The following is a 26,898-nucleotide window of genomic DNA, read 5'->3' as shown; positions in this document are numbered from 1 at the left end:
GTTGAGATTATAGTGATAGCAACATTGTTTATTTATAGCGTGAGATTCATAGATTATCTAGAGCTGCACAGAGATTATTGCTTTTTTTTTTTTTTAATATCAAACCTGGACTTTCTGATTATGGCTTACTATTGGCAGAAAATATTACAAAGCTGGTTTTAGTTTTTGATAGTTAAAAGTGATATTTTTTTTAACACTCTAAGCAGCTTGCCACACTTTGCCATTTGGCTTCAGAATATCTTTTGAGAGACCATTTGACATTTTTGCATTCTCTAAGGAAATGGCAACCTACTCCAGTGTTCTTGCCTAGAGAATCCCAGGGACGGGGGAGCCTGGTGGGCTGCCGTCTATGGGGTCACACAGAGTCGGACATGACTGAAGCGACTTAGCAGCAGTAGCAGCAAACTTCCAGCATAGTTCTCAGAATTAAAAATGTCTGCTTCTCACCAATCCGTCTTGGTGTTCTGGTCCCTCTAGAGGTAAACACTGTTAGGTTTCTTGTACATTCTTATAGAAATTTTCTGTTTGTATGTATCCTTTTAATCTTTTCAGAAATAGGATAGTATCATGCATACATATAGTTTTTAAAACTCTGTGACCCATATTTAAGCACATAATATCTGGTTACAAAATAACATGTTTTAAATTAACAGGTGAACCAGGATTTAAGCATTCCACCGGAATCATGTTCTCTTTTAAAAGTTCATTTAGGTCTCTCTCCAGTTCACCAGCAAGGCTGGTATTTCAGAACACTTCTTGGAATTGTGTTCTGAGCTTTAGCCCTGTGGCTTTGAACTCCCAGATCTGGCTTTTCACTTCCACCTACGGGTGGCGGTGGGGACAAGCCCTCTTGAGGATTCTGTCCTGTTTTGGTGCTTTGCTTTTGTGAGTTGTGCCAGTAAGGTTTCTGAACTGCTATTTGCCTAAAGAAGGAAATTGTCATTGTGTATAATAAATACTTAAAAAATGAAATGACGGAGTACTATTTAGATTTGCCAGGTGGAGAATGTTTGTATAGCTTTATGATTTTCTCTTTGATATTAATTTCTCTGGGGCTAAGCATTTTACCCCTATTTTACTTCATTATCAGCTTTTGATGAAATTGTTGCTTTGCTCTCAGTGCATTGGTTATATTTACTGTGCTATGGATAAAATGAAACTTATAATTTGCTGCCAGACAAACTAAGCCAAGAGGCTGCCTCAGGTCCTTTGCACTGGCTGTTTCCTCAGACTGGAAAGTTCTCCATTGAGATATCCCCAGAAGCTTGCTCCTTTGCTTCTCAGATACAGATGTCACCTTATCAAAGAGGCCTTGATTAGCAATTTTATAGAAATCAGTAATCTTCCTGTCCCACCTATCACTCCTTTTCCTCTTACCCTGCATAATTTTTCTCCATAACACCATCACCACCTGATGTATCATATTTAAATGTGTTATTTGCTTCCTCCAACTAGACTCTAAACTCTGTGAGGTCAGGGACTCTGCCTGACTTGTTCCTTTATCTCCAGTACCTAGAGGAGTGCATAACATTGTAGTAAGAATGTAGTACATGTTTGTTGAATGAAGGAACCTTTTACTTGCTTGTCATAAAGGTAAGCAGTGTCACATAGTCAGATGAATAGGTCATTTGACTTAAATCCAAATCCTAACTCTGTTGCTACCAGACCAGGTGACATGAGGAAAATGATCTTTCTTGTTTGAGAAATGAAGATTTAAAATTAGGTGGTCTTTGCAGTCTTGCACTCTGTAATTGTTTCCTCTCTCTTGTTGCTGTTTCTCACTTAAAAATTTCCCTGTTTTATATTTTAAAAATTTCCTATGTTAATATTTTTTTCCTGGTTCTGGCTGCAATTATATGATGGATATTATCTATTCCTTTACTGACAGTGTTCTAGTCTGTTGGTTTAGGTGGAAACTCAGAGATACGCTAACATTTTCACAGGTGTCAGTTTTTCTCTTTCAAGTCTCAGTTTGTCTCTTTGAAGTTTATGTAATCATAGCACAAAGTTCTCAGTCTCATCCTTCTGTCCACCGTGAGTATGTATGGCTTGCTTAGAGGAAGAAAGAGGATGTGCAGATGCTGTGTCAGTCAGCAGTGTCGGCCATGCCTTTTCCTACCAGCCTAAACGTAGACATGCGTTTTGCCCTGTTCCTACTCCTCACCTACCCCGTGTTTCTAACTTGTCAGTTCTACCATGCCATCTGGGGTAATAATTCCTTTTCCCTCTTCACTACTACCAGTACACATGGCATATTTCAAGCTTCTTTGTTAGACATCTTGTTGTTGTTGTTGTTTTTACTCATGAGAAGAGACAGATTCAAGAATTCAAAGCATATCTTCAGGAAGTTGTTTTAACCAGTTCCTTGATCCATCTCGAAAGGCCGTATCACATTGGGAAGTAATAAATCAGCTATTTTACTGTCAACATTTTCTTCCAGCCCATTTGCTTATGTGGACCCCTTGCACTGTAACATGGCCTATTTGTACCTTGAGCTCCTCAAAGACTCACTCAACGAGTATGCATATGCAGCAGAGCTAGCAGGCTTGAGCTATGACCTCCAAAATACCATCTATGGGATGTATGTAAGTACCCACGTCTTAGAGCCTTCCACTCATCAACATTTTTTATATTGATTTGATGGAAGCATTTTTGATTGAGGGTATGAGTTTAATTTCTTTTTAAAAAATCTTTGTGGCTAATCATATTTTCTTATCATTTAATTTTTAAGTTAGCTCTTAAGTATTCAGCAATACACCATTCATATTATGCAAATTTTCCTTGATTTCTTTTTTTTGAACATCTTTCATCAGATCATCATATTTTTCTCCTCAAAACAAAATTGGACCCTGATTTAGGTTTAGATCTCACCCATTCCATATCTGAAGTCTTGGTCTTTGACAATAGAGAATGAAGTCTTCCTGCCATTGTAAAACAGAAGGTTGGCTTATACTATTTCCCTAGAAATTCAGATCATGAGGCTGCATATTCATACTCTTCAGTCATGTTTCTTCATTACCATGCCACTGCTTGAGGTATCAAAGCATTTCTTTTGTTTTTCTTTTTGTTAGTCGCTACATTTATGCTGATCCTCTCCATTGCAACATGACATACCTGTTTATCAGGTTATTGAAGGATGATTTAAAAGAGTATACATATGCAGCACGCCTCTCAGGTTTGAGCTATGGCATTGCATCAGGAATGAATGCAATACTTGTAAGTAAAATGAAACCAAAGAAAAGGCGTCACACCGTTTAAGCATTATGTTGAGCTTGGGAAGACTATTAACTTCTGCATTTTAAACCAAGAAGATTGATGGTTTTTTCCTTGCACCTTTTTAATGATTGGAGAACTCAAGTTAGTATTAGTTCCACTAACAAACGATTTAGTAGAGTTTAGTGCATTTTGTGAACATGTATGTGTGCTACATTTATTTGCATGTTCTTCTGCTTGAAACATTTAACATATTAATCCTTAAAGCATGTTGTTGTTCCCATGTATTTGAATATATTATCATCTGTAAGTGAAAGATACCTGTAGTTGCTGTTGTGGTGCTCAGTTTTACTTAAAGCTTCTTTGTTGTTGTTTTTCTTTCTGTTGACAGTAGTAGTAAGTTCCTATGTTCAAACACATCTGACATGTTTGTTTAATTTATTTTGTAGCATTAACTACTTTTAAATGTGTTTTAAAATAAGGATTATTAAATGCATCGCAAGAAGTAACTAGATCCTTTCTATTGAAATCATTTCTCTTATGTTTCCAAACTTACACCTCATTTCCAAATTAACACCCTTCTCCTGGCACACATTCATCTTCACTTTTCTTGAAAATGTATGCTTCCGTAAAAACTAAAATGAGAGCATGTGCTGTGTGCTCTAATTCTATACAGAAGGTCTTAGGTTTTTTAAATTTTATTTGCAGTGACTTTTTTTTTTCTTCACACAAGTAACTTTTCTGGTAGTTTCTGTTTAATGTATAAGAACGTATGTAACTTAACCATTTTCAGAGACCAGGGAAATTTGGAGCCCAGAGAACAAAGTAAAACTCAAATAGGGAAGTAGTAATCTATGGCTTGCTTTTCTGTTGACTTTTAGTAGCATATCACCATTCAGTTAATCACTTTCATCTGTGACAGAGTGGGCCTCCTGCTAGTTGTCAGCCTAGTTCCCACGGTTCCTGATGTACTCTCCATGGTCAGTGACCTTCACTCTTGCTGAGGTTCTTGCCTATCAGTTTTCATCAGGTAGAGACTTCCAGAGATACTCTAGCTGCAGCGTATCTCTACTGCTGTGGGTGCCACCATGTGGCAACATAACTGTAGGAATTAGGCTTTCCCTACTTTTCAAAATGTTATGGTTTCAGAGACTATTAAATTGTCCTCAGGCAAACTCCAGGTGGTATATACCGGGAATCCTTACTTCACCTCTGTTTGCCAGTGGCTTTTGGTGCGTCAGCAGAGCTCATTAAACAAGCAAGTGGTGTGGCACATGGGCCCTTATTGGGCAGGTCAGGGCAGCTCAGGGCAGGAAAAGTGGCAAAATGCCGCACAAGACAAAATTGGGACTGCCTGATTTCTTAAAAGATGATTTTTCAAAATATTTAACTATAAACACTTTGGGGGCATATCTCATAGTTTGCTAGACAACATTCCCCTATGATGTTTACCTTCTTAACACACCAATAAAAACCTTAAGCCTGCCATTCCTTAGAAATTCTTTTAGAACATTAAACTTAAAATACTTTCTATAATTAATGTGATTTAATGAGAACTTGAATTTTGATGATACAGTGCATGCTGCCATAGTTTGGCACCAGGTAAGTTTCCTTATTGTTTTTGTTTAGGAAAAGCAAAAATATGCTTTTGGGTCTTAGTAAATAAAGATGATTAATGTTATCTTCCTAAATGTTAAGCTATATTTATAAGAAAGGAATTTCATTAAATTTGTTTTATTTTTATTTTGATACACCTGGTTTGGGGACTTCCTAAATGTTTAAAAGTCAAATTTAAGTTGTTTCATGGTATTTTTAGATTTTTAATATCCTGAACTCTTTCTGTAGCTCTCGGTGAAAGGTTACAATGACAAGCAGCCAATTTTGCTAAAGAAGATCATTGAGAAAATGGCTACCTTTGAGATTGATGAAAAAAGATTTGAAATTATCAAAGAGGCAGTAAGTTTTCTGAACTTATTTTTATTTTTTTAATTCATCAGGTAATATTGCCATGTTATGAACATTTTTGAGAAGGAGGTGAGGAGGAAAAGAAGCATTCATAACTCTGTATCAATCATTTCATTCTATCTTTGCTAGATCCTATATTTTTCCCAGAAAGAAAGCCTGGGAAAGTCTAGTGAACACCTGGCCCCCTTCTCTATAGGGCCTAAGAGCTAGGACAGCACTTTCTTTCAGAAGGGAAACTGAGGTAGACCTAGTAGCTTTCAGGGACTCCTTGAAGATTTTAAGATTTCAACCTCCATTTAAGAAGAAACTTGATTCTACAGGCTGGGACTCCAGCCTGACATGATAACCTTGTCACATTAGGGCAGACTATTTAGGCTTGCTGTATCTTCCACTTAAATTCAACTCATGGCTGGCCCAGTAGTGGATATATGGGATGTATAGCTGCTTTAAAAGCCAAACTATGACCTTCATTGAACACTCAGAGAAATTATCATCAATTTTCAAATGAAGATTCAGTAGTATATATATATACACACACATAGCCATGTTTCTTGATTAGGCTTTGGGGGTGACCTTGTAGTGAAGAATTAGAGGATGCCAAGAGATGGAGGCTCTGAAAACTGGGGATAGCTTCTGAGGGATGAATGAGGTCCCACAGTCAAGGCTGTACACATGAAGGAAGTACATGTCCGATGCTGGGGGTAAGGGAGCAGGCTAGACAAAGGGAAAGCATGCTCTTTAAGGATCAGAGGGGAATTTGTCTAATCACATAACTTCAAAAAGGAGGAAGCCAATATCCCACATCCCAGTAGCACACAATTTATGCAAATTGAAGTTTGATTATAGCTGCTCTTTTGAAATGATTTTAAAAGGATGGGATAAAATTAACAGACCCCTGTCTTCCTTCACTAGTATATGCGATCTCTTAACAATTTCCGAGCTGAACAGCCTCATCAACACGCCATGTACTACCTCCGCTTGCTGATGACTGAAGTGGCCTGGACTAAAGATGAATTAAAAGAAGCCTTGGATGGTGAGACTCTTTCTACTTATAGCTTGATGCTTTCTTCATTGTTTTCTAAAATTATTTTGGTGTATGCTATTACCTGCTGTTTGTGCTTTCTAATAACTTATAGTTCCATTAAAGAAGCCAACTGTGTATACTTTCTTTCTTTTCTTTTTTTTTTAACAAAAACAGAGGTAGCCTTTGAAATGGCTTTTGTATTCAGGCAGCTTAACCACATTTGCTGTTTTCAACATGGACCCACAACAGTTAGTTACTACTATTCATAGATTTCTGCAAATGACAGTGTTTTGACCCAAGAATTTGCCTTGTTAATATTGAAGTTTTCAGAAAAGGAAAAAGGGCTGAGCTTAAAAGCCTTATCACATAGAAAGAATGCTTCAGTATCTGTAGATCTATTCAGTTTGGTAAAAAAATGGAAACTATGTAAATTAGCCTAAAGAGTTATCTTTTGTTGCTTTTTTCCTAAAATCTTAAATCTAATTTTCAGAGGTTTTGCCTGAAAGTCCTTGATTCCTCAAGGGCAGTGAATTATGCCTTCCGTTTGTTCTTTTTATTTAGTATTTATATTATGCCCTCAGTATGTGTCTAATGAATGTCTATTCAATGGAATGAAATTACTTTCAGGGTTTTACTGGAAAGAATGTAGACTGATATCATCCTTTATTGTTGTTTTATCTTTTCCACTTCTCAGCATTGCGCTACCAATTAATCTCGCTTCCTACATGCTCAGTAATAAGAAAAAAGAATACTGTTGAATTTTTAATAATCTTTTATGACAAATCCTTACTTATTATGTATCACTGTGCCTTTGATGTCTTCAGTGACAAGTCAAGAGCAAAGTATTGAAGGTCATTATTTTATTGGTTGCCTCAGGCACTGGGTAGGCATATAGATTATAAAGTTCATTAACTAGAACAGCATTTACTGACTGCCTGTGTACCAGGTACCAGATTGCAGGTGCTTGAGATTTAAAAATGATCAGTTAGGTGTAGCTGGGGTTTCTTGGATCAAGGCTCTCCAGTCTAGTGGCAAAGCATAAATGTAAGCAGGTTATTTTTGTAGAGGCAAAGAGACTGAGTGCTGAGAGGGTCTAGTGAAAGGGCCTTCTAGGGCAGTGCAGTGGAGTGGAATGCATATGGACTTTGAAATTAGGCCAAGATTCAAATGCAGCTTTGCAGCTTACTAGGTTAACGACTTTGGACAAGAAATTTAAATTCTCTTAAGTTTAGTATCTTCACCTTTTCCCGCCTTGGCCACTGTGCAGCTTGTCGCCTGACCAGGGATTGAACCTGAGCCCTTGGCAATGAGAGTATGCAATCCTAACTGCTGAACTGCCAAGGAATTCCAGTTTTCTCACCTTTAAAATGGGAATAATAGCATATAATTTACAGTTTATAACATCTATAAAGTGCCTGATGCATACATACATAGTAAGCACTTGTTAATTCCCTTCCTATGTCTGTCTTTAAATTTTAATCACTAGCATTGGCATCCATTGTAACATTTATTAGCATAGCGTCCTAACGGAAAAGGGACAACTCTTCTTTACTGAAGTTCAGTTCAGTTCAGTCGCTCAGTCGTGTCCGACTCTTTGCGACCCCATAAACTGCAGCAACGCCAAAGCCTCCCTGTCCATCGCCAACTCCTGGAGTTTACCCAAACTCATGTCCATTGTGTCGGTGATGGCCATCTAACCATCTAACACCAAATTAGTGGATAAAAGTTAAGTAAGGACAAGATATTTGTATAGTCTCGAAGTATTTCCTCCAAAATAAGTATTTTAATTATAATGGGAAAAGTAGGCATTGGTGGGGTGGCTTTTCCTAGTTGCTTGAAAAGTATACATTAGTTACTTAATTACAACCAAAAGATTAAAGTGGTTCAAGACTTATAGGACAGACATCTGGCACACAACATCATAATGAGGTGATCAATGTTTTCATCATCTGTATTACAGCATGTCAGCATCATGTGCCCCGATGTGAGAAAGACACATTACCTCTCGGGTGTTCTTCTTAAGAGTACATAAATCCAATTTAATAATTGAGTTATTAAAGCCCCAATAAAGGGCATTCTGTAAAACGAGCAGTACTGCTCAAAAATCTTAAGGTTGTGAAAGACAAAGAGAGACCAAGGCACTGTTAAGGATGGGAGGAAACTAAGGACTCATGACAACTAAATGCAGGGTAGGATCGTGGATTAAATCCTGAAACAGAAAAGGGTTCAGTTCAGTCGCTCAGTCGTGTCCAACTCTTTGCAACCCCATGAACCACAGCACGGCAGGCCTCCCTGTCCATCACCAACTCCTGGAGTTCACCCAAACTCATGTCCACTGAGTCGGTTATGCCATCTAACCATCTCATCCTCTGTCGTCCCCTTCTCCTCCTGCCCTCAATCTTTCCCAACATCAGGGTCTTCAATGAGTCAACTCTTCACATCAGGTGGCCAAAGTATTGGAGTTTCAGCTTCCACATCAGTCCTTCCAATGAACACCCAGGACTGATCTCCTTTAGGATGGACTGGTTGGATCTCCTTGCAGTCCAAGGGACTCTTTAAGAGTCTTTTCCAACACCACTCGTTCAAAAGGGTTCAGTTCCATTCAGTTCAGTCACTCAGTTGTGTCCGACTCTTTGCGACCCCATGAATCGCAGCACGCCAGGCCTCCCTGTCCATCACCAACTCCTGGAGTTCACTCAGACTCACAGCCATCGAGTCAGTGATGCCATCCAGCCATCTCATCCTCTGTCGTCCCCTTCTCCTCCTGCCCCCAATCCCTCCCAGCATCAGAGTCTTTTCCAATGAGTCAGCTGTTCACATGAGGTGGCCAAAGTACTGGAGTTTCAGCTTTAGCATCATTCCTTCCAAAGAACACCCAGGACTGATCTCCTTTAGAATGGACTGGTTGGATCTCTTTGCAGTCCAAGGAACTCTCAATTGTCTTCTCCAACACCACAGTTCAAAAGCATCAATTCTTCAGTGCTCAGCTTTCTTTATAGTCCAACTCTCACATCCATACATGATTACTGGAAAAACCATAGCCTTGACTAGACGGACCTTTGTTGGCCAAGTAATGTCTCTGCTTTTGAATATGCCTTCTAGGTTGGTCATAACTTTCCTTCCAAGGAGTAAGCGTCTTTTAATTTCATGGCTGCAGTCACCATCTGCAGTGATTTTGGAGCCCCCCAAAATAAAGTCTGACACTGTTTCCACTGTTTTCCCATCTATTTGCCATGAAGTGATGGGACCAGATGCCATGATCTTCATTTTCTGAATGTTGAGCTTTAAGCCAACTTTTTCACTCTCCACTTTCACTTTCATCAAGAGGCTTTTGAGTTCCTTTTCACTTTCTGCCATAAGGGTGGTGTCATCTGCGTATCTGGAATTATTGATATTTCTTCCAGCAATGTTGATTCCAGCTTGTGTTTCTTCCAGTCCAGCGTTTCTCATGATGTACTTTGCATATAAGCTAAATAAGCAGGGTGACAGTATACAGCCTTGACGTACTCCTTTTCCTATTTGGAACCAGTCTGTTGTTCCATGTCCAGTTTTAACTGTTGCTTCCTGACCTGCATATAGGTTTCTCAAGAGGTAGGTCAGGTGGTCTGGTATTCCCATCTCTTTCAGAATTTTCCACAGTTTATTGTGATCCACACAGTCAAAGGCTTTGGCATAGTCAATAAAGCAGAAATCGATGTTTTTCTGGAACTCTCTTGCCTTTTCTATGATCCAGCAGATATTGGCAATTTGATCTCTGGTTCCTCTGCCTTTTCTAAAACCAGCTTGAACATCTGGAATTTCACGGTTCACGTACTGCTGAAGCCTGGCTTGGAGAATTTTGAGCATTACTTTACTAGCGTGTGAGATGAGTGCAATTGTGTAGTAGTTTGAGCATTCTTTGGCATTACCTTTCCTTGGGATTGGAATGAAAACTGTTACTAGTGGAAAAACTGAAATCCAAATAAAGTAGATTTTTTAGTTAATAGTATTGTCCCAGTGTTAACTTCTTAGATTTGATCAGCATCCTATGGTAGTGAAAAACGTTAACGTTAGAGAAAACTGGGTGAAGGGTATGTAGGAACTCCCTATACTATTTTTGCAACTCTTCTGTAAGTCTCAAATTGTCTCAGAGTTTAAAAAAAAAAAAAAAGACCTCATAGGTAGAGCTTACAATTTCTTACACCTGTTTGCAGATGTCACCCTTCCTCGCCTTAAGGCCTTCATACCTCAACTCCTGTCACGGCTGCATATTGAAGCCCTTCTCCATGGAAATATAACAAAGCAGGTGGGTGATTGAGGTTTTAGCAATCTTTTATAGATCATTGCAACAGAAATTTTACTCTATTTGATTTAAGACTACTGACTAACCACCGCAGTATGGCTATATACTCATTAGTGTTGACTTGGCCTTCTCTGCCCTCTGCAGAAAGGTAGGGGAGAGTATACAGAGTTGAATGATCCTGGTTAACTGTGGACCTACTTTCACGGCTGCCTTCTCTGTTGTCTGCCTCGTGCAGTCACTGGAGGAAATGGGAATAATGGTCCCTACTCTAGAACAGCAGGACTGTATAGTGGATAAGACCACATAGTGTGGAATCAGCCTGGATTCAAATCCTGAGTCAGCCAGTTACAAGTTATGTAATCTTTTGAAAGTGTCTTAATCTCTTTATGCTCAGTTTCTTTATCAGTATATTATGTACAAGGATTAAAGTAAATAGTACATTCCAAGTGTTTAGCACATGGAAAGCTAAACGGAATTTAGAATTCCCATGGTAGTCTGTCTCAAGAGCCCATACTCTCTGCCACTCCACTATTTTGTCTCCAGAATAATATGCCAAGGTCAGGTGCTGTTATGTGACTGAGAAAGGATTCTTCCCTGTGTCAGTTTTATTCAGAATAAAGCCTCATGCTTACCTCTTTTGCTTTGCTGTAACCCCAAATATCTGTGGTGAGGGCCATTCACTAGAGACCAACTTTCCATCAGTGATACCGCTCCAACATCGAGATTGGTGCCGCTGATTGTCTGGGTCTCTCTTTCTCCTCACTACCACCTTACTGACTCTGTTGCAAATCAACAAGTTCAGTTTTTATCTATTTGAGCAGGATCAAATGTACTTAAGGTTTTAAAAACCCACTTTGATAAAGTTGGTTAGTTTATTTCACACACATGTTGTTTTCATATTGCATGGGCTGCTGTCTAATCAAGATACATTTGTGGTTTTGTAATGTGCCATGACCTGCCTTTCTAGGCTGCGTTAGGAATCATGCAGATGGTTGAAGACACCCTTATTGAACATGCTCATACGAAACCACTTCTTCCAAGTCAGCTCGTTCGGTACAGAGAAGTTCAGCTCCCGGACAGTAAGTGGAAATGTTCTATCTTTGGGAATGGACTGCTTTGACATAATATTGTGTGTGATTACAGGTGGTTTGAAGTCACTTGGATGATCAAATATAATTTTATGGTAAAGATCTGCTGGGATTCTCTACTAATTTATAACTAAAGATAGATAATTCTGCAAGAAAATTATCTATAGGAGGGCCAAAGAGGTGAAATTGGAGGCAGGCAATTATTTTGATGAGAATGATCCTGGAAGTGATTGGTAATTGAGCGTAGAAGAGTGAAGAAGTGAAAAATCACAAAACTAAAGAAGTATTGACTGTGAAGCATGTAATAAAATTTATTTATAAAAAATGGAAATTAGAATTAGGAGCCCATAGGAATTGACATAAAGAATTGATAATAATATATGGGAGTTTTCAGTGTTGGGTTACTTTTGCATTAACAGTGGTTTCTTTTGATCTAGAACTCATTGAGCATTATTTTCAATGTTGTTCAGAATTGTATAGTGGAAAGTATATTAGACCAGTGGTGAGAAGCATTGGGTTTTTTCTAAAAGTAATTGCTTCCTCTTCTGACCTCCCAGCACAGGTTTTCTGAACCTTCCTTCTTTACGCTACTCAGCACTTCTCTCACATTGGGATTGAAGTGCATCTCCATCTCCCTTGGTAGGCTGTACATTTCTTAAGGGCTGGGGTCTGTGTCTGGCTCACTTGAGTAGCTGCTAAAGCATTACCTCAGAATCTCTTTGTTGAATGCTCCAAGACACCTTGAGCACAGTGCTACTATTCTGCATAGCCAGTCATCACAGACTGGGTAATGGCTCATTTTGAACTTAAGCTTCTTCCTCAGTCACTACAGCATGGCAGAGAGGAAGAGTCAGGAACTGCTCTTCGAAGAGTTCAAAAACCATTGAACGTGGTAATCAGGCAATTACTAAACCCTGTATTTGCTTAGTCACATTTACTGCTCATGAAATAGTTATCAGATCATAAAGCATGGCCATCTGTTTATAACTTTGATGAAGTACTTGATCAGCAGTCTCAGCTCTCCATCATCCAACTGTATGTCCTTGGATAAGTTGCTCACTTCTCAGGGTCTCAGTTTCTTCATCTCTGAAGTGAGATGTCAGACTGGGGCATCTCTACGCATTGTACACATATGTATAAATTTGTGAATTGACCTTCAGCGTGGGTGTTGGTAAACAATATTGAATTGAATGCTAAGTAGATAATGGCACAACTAGTGGTTTAAAAAATTGTTTTGCATGGTTATTAAAACATAGGTTGTATTTCTGTTGAGTTTCTTATAGATATTAGGTAGTTCTAAAATAGTGTGTACACTGCATTGTAAATTTCATTAACTATGATCTCAATTAGCATTAAAATTTACTTAGTCAGAAAGTGGGTCTTTTACAAGTGTTTTGCCCTTTAAAGTCTTTGAATGTTTATAAGGGCCTCCCAAGTACAGATCACTGTATTAGGATTCCCTTGGGTAAGTTGAGTTTCACATTCTTAATGAATTAATTGCAGTTTGGAACTGCCAAAAGACACCAACCAAACTGAACAACTTCATACAGACAAACAAAACGGTAAGTTTGTTTAAACCCTAAAGAAGTTTTTGAACATGTTGCTCTCTTATTGAAACTTCCTAGGGGGATGGTTTGTGTATCAGCAGAGGAATGAAGTCCACAATAACTGTGGCATTGAGATATACTACCAAACCGACATGCAGAGCACGTCAGAGAACATGTTTCTGGAGCTCTTCTGTCAGATCATCTCCGAGCCTTGCTTCAACACCCTGCGCACCAAGGAGCAACTGGGTGAGTGGGCAGCGGGGCGCGGCAGGGCACTCACTCCTTGAGGAGCACTGTCGTCCTCGAGAACATTTGCCACATGTGCAGCCCCCGTCATGATGCCTGTGGGGACTCCACCTCTAGAAGATAAGCCGTTACTATCTCATGGACAGTAGAGCAGTTCTTAAGGAGATGACGTGTGTTTACATCACATACATGTCTATATAGAGGTCATTTTGGGTGGGGGAAAAGGATGCTAAGGGCAGGCTGTTGCGGGTGACAAGGTGGGAAGCAAGCCACCAGAGAAGCTTTCTGCTGCTGCTAAGTCACTTTAGTCACGTCCAACTTTGTGCGACCCCATAGACGGCAGCCCACTAGGCTCCCCCGTCCCTGGGATTCTCCAGGCAAGAACACTGGAGTGGGTTGCCATTTCCTTCTCCAATGCATGAAAGTGAAAAGTGAAAGTGAAGTTGCTCTTTCGTGCCTGACTCTTAGCAACCCCATGGACTGCAGCCTACCAGGCTCCTCTGCCCATGGGATTTTCCAGGCAAGAGTACTGGAGTGGGGTGCCATTGCCTTCTCCACCAGAGAAGCTTAGATTAAAAAAAGATTGTTACTTTAAGAGACTCACCCAAATCCTTTTTCATTGGTTGTTCAAAGCACATTACTGGGGCTTGCTCTTTTTGATCAAATTTTACAGGATCTCCAAGGCTTTTAACAGTGCCTAAAACTGCCCGAAACATTTCCTCAAAAGACGCTTACTGTGACTTCTTCTTTGGGTTCCTTAAGAGGTCAGGTATTTTTTATTCATCTTTGTATCCCAAGCCTGGGGCACATAGAAGATACACATAGAAGAAGTCACAATAAGTGTCTTTTGAGGAAATGTTTCGGGCAGTTTTAGGCACTGTTAAAAGCCTTGGAGATCCTGTAAAATTTGATCAAAAAGAGCAAGCCCCAGTAATGTGCTTTGAACAACCAATGAAAAAGGATTTGGGTGATTCTCTTAAAGCAATATCTTTTTTTAAACTACCACCATGATAGATGCTGGACTGCAAAAATGGATAAGTTTTGGATGGTCTTTCCCTTCATGAAACTCACAATCTCATCAGGAAGGCAGACCTGTAAGGAATAATTGTAGTACAGTGTGGCAAATGCTACTAAGAGTGTTCAAACTCTAAAGGCGATGCTGAAGGTAGTGAGGTGTGGTTCAGGGGAGAGCAGAGGAGGTAAGCCACAGGTGCGTTCAGGAAAGATACAGATGGGAGGTAGCAGAGGAGCCCATGATGGGAAATGACCGTCAGTTACTTGGTCTCTGAAGATTTGCAGCCTGAATGAAGTCGATCCAGGGGTAGGTTATCTAACAAGAAATGCAATAGTGAAGGCAAGTTCACATAAGGAACTTGGATGTGAAAGGAAACCAAGCTAGGTCAATGGTTAGGGGATGAAATGAGTCCAGCATTTCACAGAGATGAGAATAACTTTAACATGGATTGAAGGGGATTAACTGACAGACAGTGAGGCGCGTGGGAATGCTGAATAATGGATAGGGGTTTGTGACCTCCAACTCTCCAACTGTTCTTCAGAGAGCTTGTCTGCCCCGTCCTTAGGAACTGAAGATATTTTCATTGCTGATTTCTTCAGAAATGAAGAATGAATGAAAGAATGAAATATAAAGTCCTAAAGTAGATTGTATTTGCTCTGACAGGATAATTTTTGGAAGATTAAAAGTGACCCACGTCTGAGACGCCATGGTCCTGACTGGCTGGTGTTTGTGTTTCAGGCTATATCGTCTTCAGCGGGCCACGCCGAGCCAATGGCATTCAGGGCTTACGGTTTATCATCCAGTCAGAAAAGCCACCTCACTACCTAGAAAGCAGAGTGGAAGCTTTCTTAATTACCATGGAAAAGTCCATAGAGGACATGACAGAAGAGGCCTTCCAAAAACACATCCAAGCATTAGCAATCCGTCGACTAGACAAACCAAAGAAGCTATCTGCAGAGTGTGCTAAATATTGGGGGGAGATCATCTCTCAGCAGTACAATTTTGACAGAGGTAAGGCATGATCAGGGCCCCCACATTCATGGCATGGAAGTGAAACATTTGAGGGCATTGATGCCATTCTGCAAAATGGTATTCATTTCATAGGTGATGTTTCAGGACAGTTTGGGATGAGGTGGTAGCACTTCTAAAGGACTTAAATTTAATGTAACAACAATTTCCTATTAGAAACTTTTTATTTCCTCTCTCTCTCAAACTAGAGCTGAATCTATCTGTATCTCATCACAATGCACTAATAGTAAATCTGATTTCACTTTATTCAGTATGCCTCTGAGACTCTGAGCACAGATATGTGGGCATCTATTTCTCATAGCTCTAAACAGAAAATGTGCAGATTGAACTCTGTTGAGACAAGTGCAGTCCTGGAGGCACCAGGGTTCAAACATCTGCCTTTAAGGATCTCCCCAGATTTGTCAGTGCTTTTAGATTTGGAAGAGCTGTACTCTCCAAAGTCTCCTGCTTCTCCTTTACCTTAGAGCAGAGATTAACTTCAGCTACACTTGAAGCCAGAAGGGTTGGGTCGTGTTCTCATTCTGACACAGACAAGCCAAAGATCTCAACCAGGTTGCCTTTTTGGGGCCTCCGTTTCCTTACCTGTAATTTTTCTAGCAGTTGGGTTCATTGTTAATGATAATAGTAACTACCAATTACTGAGCATTTGCCCTGGTATTATGTGATTGTCAGTTAGGTGGTTTTTATACCCAATTTCCAGATGAAGAAACTGAGGCTCAGAAAACCTGAAATGACTAGACCAGGAACCAACAGCTCACCCATAGAGAGCCAGGGTATCCTCTTACTTTTTACTTGAAATTTTTTCCCTTACTACTTTCAGGAACAATTGATCACTCAAAAAGATGGATATTTAAGAGTGTTGGAGTGAAGAATATTGTCATTTAGTGTAGTATTCTGGGCTGCTTAAAATGGAAATATTAATAAATTCTTGTTTGATTTCTTTTTCAGATAATATAGAAGTTGCCTATTTGAAGACACTTACCAAGGAAGATATTATCAAATTCTATAAGGTAAATTCACTTTATGTATTCGGACTTTGACCAGTAAGAAAACGTTACATGCTTTGTGTTATGTGTTGCCACTTTGAACCCATTCAGGCAGGACTTATGAAGGCATTTTTATGGATTTAAGTATTTTCAAGACTTATTACTATTAGGAAAAAGAGACAGTCCCTATTGAACTCAGTACTGTTTTCCTCTCCGTCTGGACCAAGGACTATGGTGGCCCTTCCCAGCTTCCAGACCCACCTACTTAGGTCACCCTCGTTTTTTTCTCTCTGTTCCCCACGCCAACCCACAGAGAGCGTAGGTGAGCTTATCATGGGAAGAAAGAACAAAGAAAGCAAATAGAATTTGAGAATCAGAGTCTTTTCCAGTCTCTGCCAACTATAAATCTCCACTGATTTAGGTGTCACTGAGGAGCCTGGTGGGCCACTTTCCATGTGGTCACAAAGAGTCAGAGACATTGAAGCTACTTAGTATGTACACATGGCTCCTTTTAAAAATAAATGACCACTCGCCTTTTTTTCCAAAGCGCTTAACTCCTTTTTTATTTTTATTTATTTTTTATTTTTTTTGAAATTTAATTCACATACCACACAATCATTTATGTAAAATGTATAATTCAGTGGTTTTTAGTATATTCATAGCCACCCATTAGTCAAAAGGTATAACCATAATCACCTAACAATTTTGAAACTTTTTCTCACCCCAAAAAGAAACCCCTAAGCCTTTAGCAATCGCCTCTCTCTTCTTCTTTCCTTCTGTTAGTTTCAGGTATACAGTAAAGTGATTCAGTTATTCTTTTTCATATTCTTTTACATTACAGGTTAACTGATTATAGTTCCCTCTGCTCTACAGTAGGATCTTAATTGTTTGTCTAGTATATATATATAGTAATTTATATCTGCTAATTCCACACTAGAGATCTTGTAAGTTTTAAGTGCCTAATAAAGTTTTTCAGGAGAAAAGAGAGGTACTGCCATTAAAGTTATCCCAGTTCTGCTCTAAGAGGTTTATACCATCTAAGTTTTCCCCACCGTAACAGAATTTATAGAAGAGTAGCATAAATTTTAAATGGGCATAGAATGTGTGTAATAACCATGCTAAGTGCAGAGATTAAAAATTTATGTAGCAGTAGAGCTGTACCTAGGAGAAGGCAGTGGCACCCCACTCCAATACTCTTGCCTGGAAAATCCCATGGACGGAGGAGCCTGGTGGGCTGCAGTCCATGGGGTCGCTAAGAGTTGGACACGACTGATCGACTTCACTTTCACTTTTCACTTTCATGCATTGGAGAAGGAAATGGCAACCCACTCCAGTGTTCTTGCCTGGAGAATCCCAGGGACGGGGGAGCCTGGTGGGCTGCCGTCTATGGGGTCGCACAGTCAGACATGACTGAAGTGACTTAGCAGTAGCAGCAGCAGAGCTGTACCTAAAGGGTTACATATAATTGTTTGTAATGTACTGGGGCATCTGATTTATGTAAAATACTTTTATGTCTATTTTTTAGGGCAAGGAACAAAATTCTACTCTGTAATTAGAATAGTGCCTTAGAATTATACCCTACCTAGTGTCCTGAGCCACATCTCCTGGTTCATACCTGATTTATTAGACACCACGTTTTTCATCAGGAGTTCAGTCCTGCCTTGTGCTGACATCTCTGGAAAGGATAGTATCTGCTTTTCAAGGTCATTTTTCAGGGGTATATCTTAGCTGTCAATACAAGAGTCGTATTTGCAGTTCTCATTAGAGTGACTTTGTGAAATTAGTTGTGCAGTGAAGGCTAATTATTTCTAATCCCCTGCTGTTGGTGCTGTGTGGGAGAGTGAGGAAAAGCAAACGACTCCTGAGTTGGAAGTGCCGATAGTTCCATAGAGGAAAGGGTGACTTTGCACCATCTACCAGTTATTATACCTATTCTCCCTGCCAGAGCCTGTGCAAAACAACAAGGCTCCTGGTCTCTGTATGTGCAAACAGATATTCATACAGCCAGTAACACCTTAGCAAGAAGAAAGAAAGTAGCAATTTTAGGTTCACAATTTGACAGTAAATGATGGTATTTTGAATGTACCTTTCTCAGCAATGGGATCTGAGCCATTTTTGACTGTGGATATGGCTGACTGGTCAAGTTACCATCATCTTTAGCTCCCTTGCATTGTGTAGAGCAAAACGACTCTCATCTAAATGACTCTTGCTCTTTTGCAGTGATAGTCTTTTAAAAAACATATATTTTGACAAGAGGCTAGGCCTGTAAACGGATAGTGCATATCTGGAAAACCTGTGTTCCTTCCACTCAGTTTTGCTGTGAACCTAAACTGCTTTGAAAAATAAAATCTATTAAAATATCTGTATATGTGTGTGTGTGTGTGTGTGTATGTAGTAAAAACACACATAATTAAAAAATAAAAACTATATAAAATAAGATTCTGTTCTGATATATTGGGTTGGCCAAAAAATTTGTATGGGTTTTCCCATAACATCTTGTGCTTTTCGTCCAACTCAGTGTAACCGCAGGTAGCCTTTGTGTCCGTGAAGAGAGAGGTGCGGCAGGACTGTGAGGGAGAGTTGGGTGTGGGAGCAGGGCTCCGGGACACGTGTCGGCTGCCAGGCAGAAAGCCGTCCCGAGCCCTGCTCAGAATGGTCGGCCTCGCTCCGTGGTCTGTGGGGCAGGAGTGGGAGCATATGGCCCCTGAGCACAGACTCAGGGCTCAGCTCCATCACCAGCTAGCTAGCTTTGTGACCCTGGCCAAATTCTATAAGCTTCCTTATTTATGAAATAGAGATTAATTGGAGTATTCCTTGAAATGAGGTATGCAAAGAGATTGGCACTTAGCAGCATTTATTAAATAGTCTCTATTGTTGTTATCACTTTATTAGTAATACTCAACCTTAGGGTTTTTAAATAGTTTAATCAGAATGCTTCAAATGAGAGTATGTTTTCCTCCTTGATGTTATAAAGTAGCTATTGTGATTGACTTACTATTGAAGACTGTTACACTTTGTGAGGTTGGTTACTTGTTCTCCTTTTGCCTGTAAAAGAGGGTGCTCACATTCAGCACTGTTTGGTTCCTAAGACGTTTATTAGTTACGTGTGTTCAAAGAGCATGATAACCTAATACACTGTGATGTTTCCAGAAGAAATGAAGATTGGTCTTTCCACAAATTTGATTATTTGAAATTACAAGTGGTACCTCATTACTGATTTTGTGAAAATAAGTTATGACTTTCTTGTCTTAAAAAGTGAGAGTATTTATTACCGAGCTTACACTAAATCCCGAACAAGGTTTCCCTAATACACTTGTGTTCTGTAAGATACTAATGGGGTACCTAGAAAAAGTTTTGTGACCATGTAAGTTTGAGAATGACTCTTCTTTATTCTCATTCTTGGGGAATCACAGAGCATGTTAGCTTTTTAAAAAATTCTAAGAGGGACTTAGAATTTTCCACAAATTCTAGAAGACCACAGGGACTTCCCTGGTGGTCCAGTGGCTAAGATTCTGCACTTCCACTGCAGAGGGCATGGGCTCAGCCCCTAGTTGAGGATCTTAAGATCCTGCATACCATGCAATGCAGCAAAAAAAAAAGTTCTAGGAACCCCATAGTAAAGATTTATTTAGCCCAATATTTGTTTAGTTTTGATTAACAAAATATTTCCTAAAGTGATTTCACTATGGACACTTCTTGTTGTTGTTCAGAATACCTATAAATATCTCTTGGGACTCTAGTGTTCCTTAGAAAAGAGTTTGCAAGAAAATGCAATTGGTTGGTTTTTAGAAAAATGCGGATTGTCCAAAGTTGGTCAGGAAATTGAACAGTCTGAAACTGAAGAGGATGTTCTGTAACTGATATAGGTTAAGAGGGCAATGAGGGTTTGGGTGAAAGAGATCAAGACTGCATCTTTGGGGTGGGATGGGGTAGGAGTGGAAGGGAGGCTCAGGAGGGAGGGAACAGATGCATATACCTATGGCTGATTCATGTTGATGTATGGCAGAAACCAACATGATATTTTAAAGTAATTATCCTCCAATTAAATAAATTTAAATTAAAAAAAAGAAAGAATATATCTTTGGAAGCAAACTTTACTCCCATAAGATGCTCTCAGATGAGACAAACCTGGGCTGAGCTCCTACAAGAGGCTGTTCTGCCAGCTTTGCTATGCAACTTCAGCAAGGCTTCCATTGCAGCTGCACAGGACCAGGCTTACAATAACTGTTCTGTAAATAACTGTGAGTCAGTCTGACTTTGCTGCTAGTCTCTTCCTCTGAGGATACAAAACATTATTTCTGGCTGAGGCATCAGGGGAAGCTTCATCACAACTTGAGTCTTCCTTTTGGAAAAGACATAAATATGGGCCTATCATTAAGGGAAGAGTGAGGAGACACTTCCCCACAGGATCCTTCTGCCAGCGTACTGTTCCTGGCATTCTTGGTAAAGACTGAAGGGAGTCCCTCCAGGCAATGTGATGGAATTGAGAGAACAAGCATACATACCTCACTTCTGGCCCCGTCCCCTTATGAGTTGTGTGGCTCAGCAAGTTGTTACACCTGGGTCTTAGAGTCTGAGTCTCTAGAATTGGAATCATGGTGATGCTTAGCTTAAGAAAACCAAGTGGTCTAACATAGGAAAGAGGCTGATACAAGGCGTCAGTCAAGAGATGTTAGTTCTCTTCTCTTCTGGTAGGGGAGGAGCTGCAGCAGTGCCCTGGTGCAGAACCTGGGGCGGTTCCTGGGGAGCAGGCATTGTGGTCGTCCCTTAACTGGGCTCAGGCCATTGTCTCTGCACACACCTCAGATCACTGGGTGCAGCCCTGGTCACACCCTGATGAGTACTAGGCTGGGTTTTTAATCCCAGTCCCGGTGCTTATTAGCCATAGGAGCATGAGCACTCCAGTTTACTCAATGTACGATGGGGTTAAGAATAATTCCTGCCTGCCCTCCTAATGTTTGTAGAGTTTACATGAAATGCTGTAAGTGAGGGGAAAGAAAGGGACGCAGCTTTTCTGTTTCTGACTGTGTGCAGGATGACTCTTTATGGTCGTAAGACAGCACCTCATTTTAAGTTCCCTGGTGGGGCAAAAGGGTGACCTTGCTCTTCTTTCCACCCAGGAAATGTTGGCGGTAGATGCCCCGAGGAGACACAAGGTATCCGTCCATGTTCTTGCCAGAGAAATGGATTCTTGTAAGTACTGAGAATTGACTTTTTAAAAGGGTGTCTTTAGGCACATGATAGCTATCCCATGCCATAGCCACATCCCTTAGAGAGCACCAGGAAGTAAAGGGGTGCAGAAGGGGAGCTACCTGGAGACAGGGTCTGCTCTATCAAGGCAAAAATAAGGGGAAAAGGGAAACGAGGCCGTGAAGGGGAGAGCCGGCACCAGATGGCACAGTGCCGAGCTGGCCACAGCTGTCAGAGAACATGGCCATGCTGGTAGGACATCTCTGAAGGAGTGATGTGGAGCCGCTGCATGTGGGTAGGAGGTGAGCAGTCCATCTGCTCAGTTCTTCCCATCTCCTGTCTCTGACTGGCGTGGCTGATGACTCCCCCAACTTTCTTGGTGGTTTTACTGGGTCCTTCTGGGTGGCCAGAGCCTCAGGGACCAGTGAGGTCAAAGCTGGGCAGTAAAGCACTACAGCCAAGGCTGTTCAAGCACAGTGAGGTCCTGAACCATCACGGGGGACCTTCTGGACAGGAGGCAGGACAAGCTGTCAGGCCTTGGGAGCACACAGCCTGAAAGGACCTGAGAGGCGCATGAACTGGGCCTGAGGCAGTTTTTTAGTGAGCTGAGTCTGGTGTGGTTTTGTTTTGTTTGTTTGCTCTTGTGTACAAATAGCAGTGAGTGCAAAGCATTAAACTTTTCTTTTTTTTTTTAAATAGGTCCTGTGGTTGGAGAGTTCCCATGTCAAAATGATATAAATTTGTCACAAGCACCAGCCTTGCCACAAGTAAGAAACATAAATGTCGTGTTAGCTTGCACTGTTAGAGGACTTCCTACTTAAAAGGACTTGTTCACCAGGACACGTAAGACCCAGAGGTTTCAGGCCACCACGTATCGGGGCATGTACTTCAGGTCCCCCTTAAAGGCCAGGCTGCCATTCCTTCACTGTTCATCTGGGAAGACCAGTGACTTTGCCCTTGTCAGCCTCATCTACTAGCTTGAACAGTTGTGTTACTCTGCAGTGAGTCATCTCCAGCCACATCTGTCCCCACATTTTCCTTGGCGCTTGTGCAGTTTGATCATTTTGATCGGTTGGCATTTACTTGGAAGAGGAGGAAGCTGGTAGTATAAGCAGGCCCTTGCCAGGTGGGCACACTGGCCTCTGCCACTCCACCCAGGCCACAGTCCTGAGCCCTTGGTGTGCCTGACCTTGAGCACGTAGGGGAAGCCAGAAGTCTTCCCTCTGACCCGGAGGCCCACTGGGAACTCTCACCATAGGTCTGCATAGACCCTCTGGCCCTACTGATCCAGGAAGAGAGTCAGCAGATATAATATGTAATAGATGGTGCAGAAACTAGTGTGTATGTGCAAAAATAAAGTTTGTATCCTGTTCAGTCTGTTTAAATACACTAAGAGAAAACTTTTGTTTTTGTTTTTTTTTTTTGCAGCCTGAAGTGATTCAGAACATGACTGAGTTCAAGCGTGGTTTGCCACTGTTCCCCCTTGTGAAACCGCATATTAACTTCATGGCTGCAAAACTCTGAAGATTCCCCATGGGCGGGAAAGTGCAAGTGGATGCATTCCTGAGTCTTCCAAGGGCTAGGAAAACCATCTTGGCCACTTTAATAGTTTCTTGTTCACTATTAGAGAGATACAGAGGAAAAAAAGAAAAAAAAAAACAAAAAAACTTGTCAAATGTCATTATGTAGAAATATTAAAAATCCAGAGTAATTAAATTACAAAATCTTACAGATGTAGAATATTTTTAAAATACATGCCTCTTAAATATTTTAAAAGTTTTCATTACTAAGAGAAATGTCCCTTATATAACAATACTTTAAATGATGAATGATATTCCTATAGAATCTTCCTTCTTTATTCTGTAAAATAGTCACTTGTCAGAAGAAAAATATGTTAGCTTTTTTCTAAAAGCCTCCTAGGTTGACAGAAAAGACTTCAAAACATATAGAAAGGTGATACATTTTTAAAAATTGATTCTCAAGTTTGCTTTCTACTTAATAGTTTCATGTAAATAATGGAGAACATTACATTTGGCAGATAATGAACAAAGCAATGTAATTTTCTTTTATTAGTGAAATTGCTGATTAAGGCATGGTTTTAATCTTTTTATAAAATTTGAACATGTTTTTTATTCAAACAAGTAAAATGCTGGAAAACTCTAGAACACCCTACTTATTTACAGTGCTAGAAATACAGACTTACCTGGCATCAATTTTGTCCCAAACTGAATTTCTCAGGATTACTGTGATTTGTTTCTTTCTGATTGAATCATATTGACATTCTTGTTCATAGTTGGTTTGCAGTGTTCCATCAGTGTCACTTTTCTCCCGTCAACACATTGCTGTATTTATTTAACTTCAGATCCCACTGAGTGTGTGACATGCTTTTCCAACATCAGCTGCTCTAAATGTCTGTAACTTTTTATTATGGCGAAATCGCAGGCAGTATCCCAACCAAAATATCTGTCCCGTTGTGAATATAAAAGGCAGCGTGTACAAAGACACCTTTTTGGGGGTACAAAAAGGAAAGCCTTGGACTCTTAAATAGTGTGATCTCCATAGAGACACTAAATCCCCGTTTTGCTCCCAGTCTAATATTGCCTTAAGTGTTAAGTTGTTTTTTGAATATATACATACAAACACACAGATGATGACTGGAGTGAGCTTTTAAAAAATATCTTCTCTTCATGAGATACAATTATAGATGAAATTGTTACCGTATATTTAGCAGCCATTTTGAAACATTTACTGTTATTAAAACTTACAGGGAAATTGGAAACACACAGGTACTAGCAGCAGTAAGTGGGCCTGTCGTTGACTGACTCAGGCGAAGGAAAGAGTGGTATTTCCAGGGACATTTCGCCTCCATGTGGTCGATTTGCCAGGACTGCTTTCTGTAGAGTCACGTCTCTTTCACATCTTAAGTTTCACATTTGCCATTTTTCCAAATAATCTGAATTTGGGGCAAGAATGATCATCACAACCGTGGAGGCTGCTTTTGAGAGTGGGGCTCCATTTCTACTGTCAGATAAATGTGGTGCTGTAACTGTCTTTTTATCCCTACCTTCAAGAGCTTCCTTGTACGAAGCTTGTCTTTGTCCATCAGAAGGTGTGTGAGTCACCATCACTGCCTTCTGGTTTTATGCATTTGTAGACTATGCAGCTTTTCATCAAACTGCAAATATAAATGAGAGGGATCAAAAATGAGTCCTGAGTGTGTAAATCTACCACTGGACGAGTAAATAACCCACCTGAACCTTTTCTGTGGAAAGTTATGTGCTGTTGGGTAACTTAGCTCTTTACAAAAAAAGGGGGGGGTGAAATTTGAGTGTCATTTTTATGGGAAAGTCAAGTGAAGCGCTCTGAGGGGCATCCCAGGTAGTCTCCAGGAAAGTGAGGTTGCTGGTGAGTGTGCTCCAGTGTTGTCTGCTGTCCACGTAGGACCTCCAGCCACTGTTGGCTCACTCAGGCTGACTTACACATTCAGCTAAATAGGTCCAAATTGTAGTCCATGAGCAATAACAGACTGCCTGGACGCTGCTCTTTCCTCAGTGTAAGGGAGATTTGTGAAACATTCAGGTGTCGTTACCCGTGACTTTTTAAAAAGTCTTTTTCACGAGTTGATGTGGAAGAGAGCATGTGACACAGCCAGTAGGTGGTGGAGTGCTAGGGTAATCCTGTTTACAATAAATTGCCTGATCTTCACCTCTGGAGTTTGCATTTGTATTATTTTACAGTTTTCAGTGGCCGATCCTCAACCTGCCTCTCAACATCCCGATTTGACAGTGTTTCTTGCTTTTTCGTTGTTCCTAATGCAAAAAGCAGTGGGTTTTTGGGGTTTAAGTGAATCTAGGTAAAAGTGATTTACTGTTACCTCTTGAGTCAATTTCACAGTCTTAAGAACAGATCACTCTGGTAAAATAGAAATCTTGATGTTAGAGGCTGAACTCCTTGCTGTGAGTGTTGTCAGTGACCCCAGATCCAGAAAGATTTGTCCTGGACATTACAGGGAGGAAAATTTTAAAGGTAGAAAAAAAATCTCTCTCCTCTACAGCTAGGTTTCTGCATCTTCCTGCCACACCTTGTCCGATCCCTGGCTTCTTACTCCCTGGTCAAAATAATCTTTCTACTCAGGTGGTTACCAGCTGGCTTAACAGGGCTTTTCAAGAGGAACTCTGCTTGTTAGTCAGTTTCCAACCTAGGACAGTAGAGCATGGCACACAGTCAGCTTTGTGCCCAGGAACACACGGCTGCACTATCTGAGGGCCGCGAGCCACCCCAGGCTTTGTGAGTTGGTGCAGTTTCCCCTGGTCTCCTCCCCATGATTGCAGAATGTTTATAGCATAAACCAAGGATTCTCACATACTCATCTTCCCTTGTAAGGGTGTTCCTGCCCTCTTAACCCCGTAGGCTTCTGGATCCCTAGTATTCTGTGCTGCCCGTCTGATGTTCATTCATTGACCTTGTCAGCCTGAGCATGGAACTCCATGGTGTCTTGTGGCAAAGCTTATTAGTGGTATGAATTGCTACTTTTCTCTCTTCAAAGACAACAACAGCATTTTGAATAGTTCATACCCTAAATTAACATTAACTGACATCGTGAAGCACTTTATAGACCACCCTCACAGACATCTCCCACAGTCGATCTTTCATAGTAATCTTTTTGAAATGGGAGGATGGTGATTAAAATCATCATCATCCTCATCCCAGGTTTTCAGAGGTGAAAATAGGCTCAGAAAGTTTGAACAGTTTGCCCAGGACCGTGTGGGAAGCACAGATTCAAACCTCCACTCAGATCTTTAAACGCTAGTTCTCATTGTTCCATGTGGATTTCTTGTAATAATAGGTGGGTGGTGTTCAGTTGCTGAGTCACTTCTGACTCTGAAACCCCATGAACTGCAGCACGCCAGGCTTCCCTGTCCTCCACTATCTCCCAGCATTTGCTAAAACTCGGATCTTGAATCACTAGTTCTCATTGTTCTATGGGGATTTCCTGTAATAATAGGTACCAAGTCTATTAAGGTACCTGTGGAACAAAATAGAAAGGTGGTTACCTTTACACTTGTATGAAGCTTTATTTTTTTCACAGATAACCTCCTTAGTCTCCCAACCTTCACCTGTTTCGAAGGGAGTAAAACCAGGTCTCAGGGTCTGTGTGGCTGTCCTCCCGTCCAGCCTGTGTCATTTCCCCTCTACTGGGCTCCCCTGTGGCCAGGTAACCACCACAGCATGCAGGGTCTCCCTCCCTCTTGGAGTTAATCCAGACCCACACCTCCTGACCTGCTCTTAACTTAAGTTCTCCTTCCTTTCGCC

At 40.6% G+C, this 26,898-nt stretch overlaps 1 protein-coding gene across 6 annotated transcripts in view; it reads left to right on the top strand.

Moving 5' to 3' along the window:
• Positions 1–25,290, top strand: part of IDE (insulin degrading enzyme) — a 93,757-nt gene extending 68,467 nt beyond the window's left edge. For 4 of the 6 annotated variants that reach the window (XM_086378593.1, XM_086378595.1, XM_086378597.1 and 1 more), the window contains 11 exons: positions 2,441–2,585; positions 5,059–5,169; positions 6,091–6,211; positions 10,396–10,487; positions 11,452–11,563; positions 13,198–13,365; positions 15,119–15,391; positions 16,358–16,419; positions 21,516–21,588; positions 22,285–22,352; positions 23,014–25,290. In XM_086378593.1, coding sequence (XP_086234719.1) covers positions 2,441–2,585; positions 5,059–5,169; positions 6,091–6,211; positions 10,396–10,487; positions 11,452–11,563; positions 13,198–13,365; positions 15,119–15,391; positions 16,358–16,419; positions 21,516–21,588; positions 22,285–22,352; positions 23,014–23,109 — 1,321 coding nt within the window. In that variant the 3' untranslated portion in view covers positions 23,110–25,290. Of the gene's footprint in view, positions 1–2,440; positions 2,586–3,071; positions 3,217–5,058; positions 5,170–6,090; positions 6,212–10,395; positions 10,488–11,451; positions 11,564–13,197; positions 13,366–15,118; positions 15,392–16,357; positions 16,420–21,515; positions 21,589–22,284; positions 22,353–23,013 lie in introns of all 6 variants that reach the window. The other 2 variants (XM_086378594.1, XM_086378596.1) reach the window with 1 other exon arrangement.
• Positions 25,291–26,898: the final 1,608 nt, after the last annotated feature.

Source organism: Bos grunniens, chromosome 26, assembly GCF_055505025.1.
Source record: "Bos grunniens cultivar Pamir isolate PY7600 chromosome 26, Bosgru_T2T1.0, whole genome shotgun sequence".
In the NCBI taxonomy this organism is placed as follows: domain Eukaryota; kingdom Metazoa; phylum Chordata; class Mammalia; order Artiodactyla; family Bovidae; genus Bos; species Bos grunniens.
The sequence above is the reverse complement of the archived record's forward strand: the minus strand, read 5'-3'. Positions and strand labels throughout refer to the sequence as shown.